Raw genomic sequence first — 9,100 nt, 5'->3', positions numbered from 1 at the left:
AACTGTTTAGATCGACTAAATCCTACAAATTTTGATAATTAGAGGAAATTAAAAAAATAAATAAATAAAAAAATAGTTTAGCAGGGCGAAGCATCTTACCCCGCTTAAGCTGCTTTTGTAATTGTACACACAGGCTGTACACAAGTATGTGTAAATCTACACTAAACAACATAATAAGTGTTGACGCCAAAACAAGGTATTGATATTGAGACCTGCAGGCGGCAGTAATGCGCGACATGTGCAAAAGAATGACAATAACGTCACGAAGAAGAAAAGGACGCTGCAGTTATTCTTAATGTCCGTTTGCTTTAAGTCCTTATAAAGTGAACAGTCAAATATTTTTTGTTTTAATCTGTTTTGTTTAATTTATTTACTACTGCAAAAGGGAAAACAACACAAAGGTAAGTGTATTCTGTGTTTTTTAAATGAAGAATAAAGCCGCTGTGATTAACGATTGATCGATTATGTACATTGGATTATTATTATCATGAACCTTCCTTAGCTGGCCATAGATTGTGAGAATGGCAGTATCAAAATCTGGAAAGAATCCGACCTAGATTGATTTTAGATGGCAGTTTGTTATGATTCTCTTGAACCTTGTATGTTTTCTGTTACTTTGCATTTTTCCATCCATCTTCCAAACAAAGGGTGACACACAAAGACATATTATACATATTCACACTCGCACTCATACCCATGAGCAAATTGCTGTCTCCTATGCACCTGTCCTTCTGTCCTTCATGTCTTTGAATTGTGGGGTAAAACCGGAGCACCCGGAAGAAAACCCACATCAGCACAGAGTGAACATGCAAACACCACACAAAAAAGGCCTCCTGGTTTTTGCAGTTGTTCAGATTTATTTGCGTTGTTATGATGGTTAATCTAAGAGAAAACAGTTTCACCAAAGGAAAGTGCAAATTATTTACAAACTCCAGAAGAAAGAAATGGCAAAAAAAAAAATCACCTTATTTAAACTAATGTGTGATATGATTGTTTGAATGTCCAACACATACACTACCTGTCAAAATTTTGGAGTAATTTAATATATATTTTTTAATAATTTATAAAATGTTTTTGAAAGAAGTCTTTTAAGCTAACCAAGCCTGCATTTAATTGATTAAAAATACTGTAAATCAGCAATTTTGTAAAATATTATTACTATTTAAAATAATTTATTTCTGTGATGGCAAAACGGAATTTTCAGCAGCTGTTACTCCAGTCTTCAGTGTCACATGATCCTTTAGAAATCATTCTATGCTGATTTGGTGCTCAAGAAACATATTATTATAAAAGTTGGAAACAGTTGTGCTGCTTAATATTTATGTGAAAACCGCGATACAGTACCATTCAAAAAAAGAAAACACTTTTATTCAACAAGGATGCATTAAATTGATCAAAAGTGACTTATTATATTACAAAAGATTTATATTTCAAATAAATGCTGTTCTTTTGAACTTTGTTCATCAAAGAATCCTGAAAAAATATATCACGGTTTCCACAAAAATATTAAGCAGCAAAAACATTGATAGTAATAAGATTATAATTATAATTTTAAGAACCGAGCACAAGTAATAATAGACACCAAATAAGCATTTTAGAATGATTTCTGAAGAATCATGTGGCACTGATGACTGGAGTAAAAAATTAGCTTTGCCATCACAGGAATATATTTTGAAATATATTAAAATAGAAAATGGTTATTTTAAAATGTAGTAGTATTTCGCAATATCATTGTTTTTAACTGTATTTTTGATCAAATAAATGCAAGCTTGGTGAGCATAAGAGGCTTCTTTTCAAAACAGTGATAAAATTGTTCTTTTCTGTTGTTTTTCTTCAGATGGGGGAGGTGGAGTTGTCCTGTCTGGCTTATGCCAAAATGTACCTACATGCCAGTCAGTTTCCACGCTGCAGTGTGAATGGCCTGCTATTGTCCTCCAGTTCAGCAGGGGGAGCTCTATGTATCACAGACTGTGTGCCGCTGCTCCACTCGCACTTGTCTTTGGCTCCAATCACTCAGCTCGCTCTTACCCAGGTAACTACACCTTTAACAAATGTTGGCAGTGGAAAACTAGCACGGTGAGAGAAAAGTGGAGATAAGGTTAGAAAGCATTAAGCTTGTGGTATCGGAATTCCAGTCTGTCAGTCAAGTCCGAAGCAAGACGCAACCCATAAAAATGCATTATGACAACGGCAGGTTGTGCGTCACACACATATTTGAGCGTCTTTTTCTTCGTTTTGATAGGATAAACAGGGTCTAAAACGTTTTGAGCTTGTCCACTTTCGACCACGTCCAGAGGTAGTCAACAAAACCTGTTAGACCGAATTGCTTTTGTAGTGTAGACGCTAATGTGGTCGAATGTATTCTAACAGCCACAAAAGACCGTCTATTCTCTGCCTACGGACTTAAAGGATTAGTTCACTTTAAAATGAAAATTACCCCAAGATTTACTCACCCTCAAGCCATCCTAGGTGTATATGACTTTCTTCTTTCTGATGAACATAATCAGAGTTATATTAATAAATATCCTGATGCATCCAAGCTTTATAAAGGGCAGCGAACGGGACCAACGCGTATAAAGTTCAAGAAAGTGCATCCATCCATCATAAACATACTCCACACGGCTCCAGAGGGTTAATAAAGGCCTTCTGAAGCGAAGCAATGCATTTGTGTAAGAAAAATATCCATATTTAACAAAGTATAAAGTAAAAGAACGTTAAAAGAAACATTTTTTTTCTTAGTGTAAAAACCAAACCTTTTTAGATTTTCTTAAGATTATTTTGTGCAATGGAAAGTTTCCACAGATGTTAAAGGATTAGTTCACTTTCAAATGAAAGTTACCCCAAGCTTTACTCACCCTCAAGCCATCCTAGGTGTATATGACTTTCTTCTTTCTGACGAACACAATTGTAGAAATATTAATAAATATCCTGAGGCATCCGAGGTTTATAATGGCAGTATGCGTTACCAAATGAGTATGAGCTGAAGAAAGTGTCTCCATCCACATCCATCCATCATAAACAATTCCACACGGCTCCGGAGGGTTAATAAAGGCCTTCTGAAGCGAAGCGATGCATTTGTGTAAAAATAAAAAAAAATCATATTTAACAAGTTATGGAGTAAAAATCTAGCTTCCGCCAGACCGCCTTTCGTATTCTTCAAAAAGCTTACGCTGTACGTCCTACGCTTTCCCTATTCAACTTAAGGAATTGACGCGACGCCAGTTCCGTTTTTTCCGTAATTTTAATATGGAAGGCGGTCGGACGGAAGCTAGATATTTTACTTCATAACTTGTTAAATATGAATATTTTTTTACACAAACGCATCACTTTGCTTCAGAAGGCCTTTATTAACCCTTCGGAGCCGTGTGGAGTATGTTTATGATGGATGGAGACACTTTCCTTAGCTCATACTCATTTGGTAACGCATACTGCCATTATAAAGCTTGGATGCCTCAGGATATTTATTAATATTTCTACGATTGTGTTCGTCAGAAAGAAGAAAGTCATATACACCTGGGATAGCTTGGGGTAATTTTCATTTGAAAGTGAACTAATCCTTTAAAGTTTCTTCATGGAACCATTGATGACAGTAAAGAACCTTTATTGATGTTATTATGTATTTTTTCATAAGCTGAAAATGGGGGGGTTAGAGTTTACAACAGCCAATTCCTAAAAGAAAGTTATGTATAAATGATGATTTTGTATATATTTAGCTTATTATCTCAAATAATGCTTTAGGTTTAAGTAGATAATTATTACATGTTCTTCTGAAATATCCAATATCTAAATTTTCCAATATTCCAATATCTTAAAGTTTTTTTTCAATTGTGGGACCCCAGTTTGAAAGAATTGAAGACATTTACATTACATTACATTTACATTTAGTCATTTAGCAGACGCTTTTCTCCAAAGCGACTTACAAATGAGAATAGTAGAAGCAATCAAATCAACATGAGTACAACAGTATGTAAGTGCTATGTCATGTCACAGTTTCATCAGTAAAGTGCTCGTAGCAAGGTTGTTTTTTTTTTTTTTTTTTTTAATAAATATATACGCAAATAGATGTAGAAAAAATAGAAAATCGAGAAAAGAAAAGTAAAATCTAAATTAAAAAAGTGCTATATTACTGGGTCAAGTGTTGACGAAAAAGATATGTCTTTAGCAGTTTTTTGAAAATAGCTAAAGACTCGGCTGCTTGGATAGAGCGTGGTAGGTCATTCCACCAACCAGGAACAGACCAGGAGAAGGTCCGTGAGAGTGATTTTGTGCCCCTTTGGGATGGCACCACAAGACGCCGTTCACTTGCAGAACGCAAGCTTCTGGAGGGCGCATAAGTCTGAAGTAGTGGGTTTAGGTATAGTGGTGCAGAGCCAGTGGATGATCTGTAGGCAAACATTAGAGCCTTGAATTGGATGTGAGCAGCAATTGGCAGCCAATGCAAACTGATGAAGAGAGGTGTGACATGCGCTCTCTTCGGTTTGTTAAAGACCAGTCTTGCTGCAGCATTCTGGATCAGTTGTAGAGGCTTGACAGTGCATGATGGAAGGCCTGCCAAGAGAGCATTACAATAGTCCAGTCTGTATAGAACAAGAGCTTGGACAAGAATTTGTGTAGAAAGCTCCGATAGGAAGGGTCTAATCTTCCTAATGTTGTACAGAGCAAATCTGCAGGACCGGGCCGTTGTAGCGATGTGATCTGTGAAACTTAAACAATCATCCATCACCACTCCGAGATTCCTGGCCGTCCTGGAAGGAGTTATGGTTGACGACCCAAGTTGAATGGAAAGGTTATGATGAAGTGTTGGGTTGGCACCGACCACAAGCAGTTCCGTTTTTGCAAGGTTGAGTTGAAGGTGGTGGTCCTTCATCCAGGCAAAAATGGCTGTCAGGCAGGCTGCGGTGCGACCAGCAACCGTCAGATCATCTGGTTTGAATGAGAGGTACAGTTGTGTGTCATCAGCATAACAGTGATGGGAAAAACCATGTTCCTGAATGACAGAACCTAGTGATGACATGTAGATGGAGAAGAGAAGTGGTCCAAGCACAGAACCCTGAGGTACCCCAGTAGCAAGATGATGCGACTTGGACACCTCACCTCTCCAAGATACCCTGAAGGACCTACCTGAGAGGTAAGACTCGAACCACTGGAGTGCGGTTCCTGAGATGCCCTTCGACCTGAGGGTTGACAGGAGGATCTGATGGTTAACTGTGTCAAAAGCAGCAGACAGATCCAGCAAGATGAGTACCAATGATTTTGAAGTTGCTCGTGCCAGTCTCAGGGCTTCAGTAACTGAGAGCAGGGCAGTCTCAGTTGAGTGGCCACTCTTGAAGCCAGACTGGTTGTTGTCAAGGAGGTTGTTCTGTGTGAGATAAGTAGACAGTTGGTTGAACACAACTCTCTCAAGTGTCTTCGCAATGAATGGAAGAAGGGATACCGGTCTATAGTTTTCTAAAAGTGCTGGATTCAGAGTGGGTTTTTTAAGCAGTGGTGTAATCCTAGCCTGCTTAAAAGCTGTGGGAAATGTACCAGTGTGAAGAGAAGAATTGATCATGTGAGTGAGTGCAGGTACAATTGAGGAGGAGATGGCCTGAAGAAGATGAGTGGGGATAGGGTCAAGCGGACAGGTAGTAGGATGATTGGAAAGGATGAGTTTGGAAACATCTGCCTCAGAGAGCAAAGAGAAGGAGGGGAGAATTTGTGTGTTTTCCGTTAAGATGTTATTGTCAGTATGTGGTGTGGAGAATTGGCCGCTGATGGTTGTTATTTTATGTGTGAAGAATGTGGCAAAGTCATCAGCTGTAAGAGCTGATGTGGGAGGGAGGGGAGGAGGGCAAAGAAGAGATGAGAAAGTTTTGAAAAGTGTGCGGGAATCAGTAGAATTGTTAATTTTATTCTGATAGTACGTGGTTTTAGCATTGGAGACATTAGTAGAGAAAGAAGAAAAGAGTGACTGAAAGAAGCTAAGATCAGTAGGATCTTTAGATTTGCGCCACTTCCTCTCTGCAGCCCTGAGTCTAGACCGATGTTCACGGGAACATCGGATAGCCAGGGGGCAGAGGGGGTGGCGCGGGCTGGTCTGGATGAGAGGGGGCAGAAGATATCTAAGCAGGATGTTAGAGTGGTGCAAAGAGTGTCAGTAGCATTGTTAGTGCCCAGAGATGAGAACTGATTAGGGGGAGGAAGTGTGGATGAGACCAAAGAGGATAGGTCAGAGGGTGAGAGCGAGCGTAGGTTTCGCTGAAAAGTAACATGTGGTGGAGTGTGTGTTGAGTTAGGGGTCAGGTTGAGATTAAAAGTGATGAGGAAATGGTCAGAGGTGTGTAGTGGAGTGACCAGAGTATTATCAGTGGAGCAGCAGCGTGTGTAGATGAGGTCCAATTGGTTACCTGATTTGTGAGTAGCTGTAGTAGACACTCGCTTGAGATCGAATGAGGCAAGCAGAGTGTGGAAGTCAGCAGCCTGAGGTTTGTCTAGATGGATGTTGAAATCTCCAAGTACTAGCAGAGGAGTACCATCCTCAGGGAAGGATGAGAGTAACACATCTAAGTCCTCCAAGAAGTTACCTAGCTGACCTGGGGGACGATAAAGCACTACAACATGGATTTTAGCAGGGTAGGTGATGGTAATTGCATGTGATTCAAATGAGCTATTGTCACAGAAAGCTGGTAGAGGATTGAACTTCCATTCATTGGACATAAGCAGACCAGTACCACCACCCCTTCCAATCTGGCGTGGGGTGTGGGAGAAAGTGAAATTAGAGGAGAGGGCTGCCGGTGTGGCAGTGTCCTCTGGTTTGATCCATGTCTCAGTCAGAGCCATGAGATGGAGACCTGAATGAGCAGCAAAAGATGTAATGAAGTCTGCTTTGTTTACAGCAGATTGACAATTCCAAAGACCAATAGAAATTGAAAGTAATGTACTAGATGACATGGGTAAAATACGCAGGTTGTTATGATTGCACTGCCTCCAACGTGTGGCACGTGATTTACGAGTGTTAATAATAGTGGGAATTTGGAAGCACATATCTAAACCAGGTCGCAAGATAGACAAGAACAGACTGCATAAAAGAGGAAGGAAAGAAGGAAAAAAGAAAAGAGCAATACTCAAGTGCCTTGTCGGTGTCCTTGCTCGGTGGAGTCGCGCAGGTAGAGTCGCTGGTCTTTACACTCTTCGGTCTTCACACGAGCTGCCGCGGTATACTACACAGTTTTATACCCACTTAATACAACGTTAATTAGTTCAGCAGGCCACGCCTTACTGACTCAGAGCGAAACGAGAACAAACGCGACTTGCCACGTGAATACAGTAAACAAACTTTCCTAGCAACGACACAGCACTAAAATCAAACTACAAATAACATAAAAAACATTTACAATATGTAGATCCTCGTGTTCCTTGGTTGCTTCTCTCTAATAAATGCAAAATTACAACTGTTTAAGTACTATAAGCTGGCTTTGGCCACGCCTTACTGACTCAGACCGATGTAGAATGATCTATATTATAGCACCATTAACAACATGACACAGTTGTGTTCCTCATTTGTAAGTTACTTTGGATAAAAGGGTTTGCTAAGTAAAAAGAATGTAAATGTAAAAACATTTATATGCTGCTTTAATAGGATTCATGATGATATTTCCTGTTGTAGGTTGATGTTTGGTGTGCACAAACGCAGCAAAGGATTGTGGGATATTATCAGGCCAATGCTTGTGTGTCAGACAGCAGGTACTCCATCTTTTCTTGTTTCTTGAGTTCCTTATTTTTCACTGCATTTCACTTTCTCTTACTGTGTTTTTCCAGCCCTACACCCTGTGCGTTGAAGATTGCAGAGAAGATCTTTGAGCAGTGTAACAATGCCGTGTTACTCATGGTAATTTCTTTTCAAAATTTACTCATGGAAAATGTCACCTTGTTACGAAAGTTACTTGGAAAAGTCTTTTTTTAATTGGAAAAATGTTTGTTTCAGATTGATGGAGAAAAGATGTTTCCAGGCTGCCGTGTTCCTCCTATTGTGATGTATGAGCGCAAAGATGCCCGCTGGGCACTCAAAGACAAACACACGTAAGAAAATCACAAAGAATGTGCTGCTTTGTTTTTAATGATAATGTTGTAGTGCAGCTATTAATGACTTGTGTTTATTTATTAGAATAATGCTTCGGCAGTGGGAAGAAACCTGTTCCATAGTTAATCAGCTGTTCAGCTCTGGTGATCAGGCACTATTGGTGGATTTTGACAGCCATTTGGATGACATCACAAAAGATTGGACCAATCAGAAACTCAATGCCAAGATCATGGAGCTGGTCTCCCCAGCCAATGGAAATGTTTAACTATACAGACTAAATAAGCTCATGTCATAGTTTTTTTTTTTTTTTTTCCTCTGTTGCCTCGAAATTGTTTATAAGATTATTTGACTGTGTATTGTGCTTTATTTTGTCATTTATGTTATATAAATGACGTTCCCATATATGCAGAAACTTTTTTTTTTTGTTCATTATGGTTTGGTTCTTTGACCCTAAAAATAAACACACTTACATTGAGGTGGACAATGTAAGATACAACCAGCATATTTCCTTACTTTCATCATTCTACATGTCATATTTAAATCATTTAATAAGCTTCTTTTTTTTTTTAAGATCTATCTAAAATAATTCTGTAATAAAACTAAAATGTTGTTCTTCATGTGCTTTCATTACATGGGATTCTCCAGTTTATAGACTTAATAAGATAAACCATTTTTACAAATTCAGACTAAAATGGAAATAAATAAATGAATAGGAAATAGAAAAAAAATGAGAAATATGGAATGGTCTATATATTTCAGATTTAACTAAATGAAGGTGATTGTATTAATGACTAACGGCATGTACACTAATCAAGTCTCTTTAGATGGGCAGGTGGTTCCTTACAGAAAATTGAGAGCAAATCAAACCGCTCAGAGCAGCATGAGTGCGTGATTTCATTGAAATGTTTAATACAATATGAGAATCTTCTGGTGTGTCTGGAGCTTTTATTTGCTGTTCTTTTTCCGTTGCAGCTGATGTTTGCATTTTTTTAAACCTGTATGATTTTCTTCTGTGGAACATAAAAATATTTTGAGACATGT

At 38.7% G+C, this 9,100-nt stretch overlaps 1 protein-coding gene across 2 annotated transcripts; it reads left to right on the top strand.

The window, feature by feature from the left end:
* The first annotated feature begins 216 nt into the window (after positions 1-216).
* On the top strand, positions 217-9,097 carry emc9 (ER membrane protein complex subunit 9). Of its 2 annotated transcripts, XM_051913719.1 has the most exons (6): positions 217-401; positions 1,838-2,032; positions 7,646-7,722; positions 7,798-7,867; positions 7,964-8,058; positions 8,144-9,097. In XM_051913719.1, the coding sequence occupies exons 2-6, from the start codon at positions 1,838-1,840 to the stop codon at positions 8,322-8,324; spliced, it is 618 nt and encodes a 205-aa protein (XP_051769679.1). In that variant the 5' UTR covers positions 217-401; the 3' UTR covers positions 8,325-9,097. The 2 variants fall into 2 exon arrangements, with proteins under 2 accessions (XP_051769679.1, XP_051769678.1); XM_051913718.1 differs by having other exon boundaries at positions 7,646-7,867.
* Positions 9,098-9,100: the final 3 nt, after the last annotated feature.

Source organism: Ctenopharyngodon idella, chromosome 12, assembly GCF_019924925.1.
Source record: "Ctenopharyngodon idella isolate HZGC_01 chromosome 12, HZGC01, whole genome shotgun sequence".
NCBI lineage: Eukaryota > Metazoa > Chordata > Actinopteri > Cypriniformes > Xenocyprididae > Ctenopharyngodon > Ctenopharyngodon idella.
Note: the sequence above shows the minus strand (reverse complement) of the source record. Positions and strands in the feature narration are given on the sequence as shown.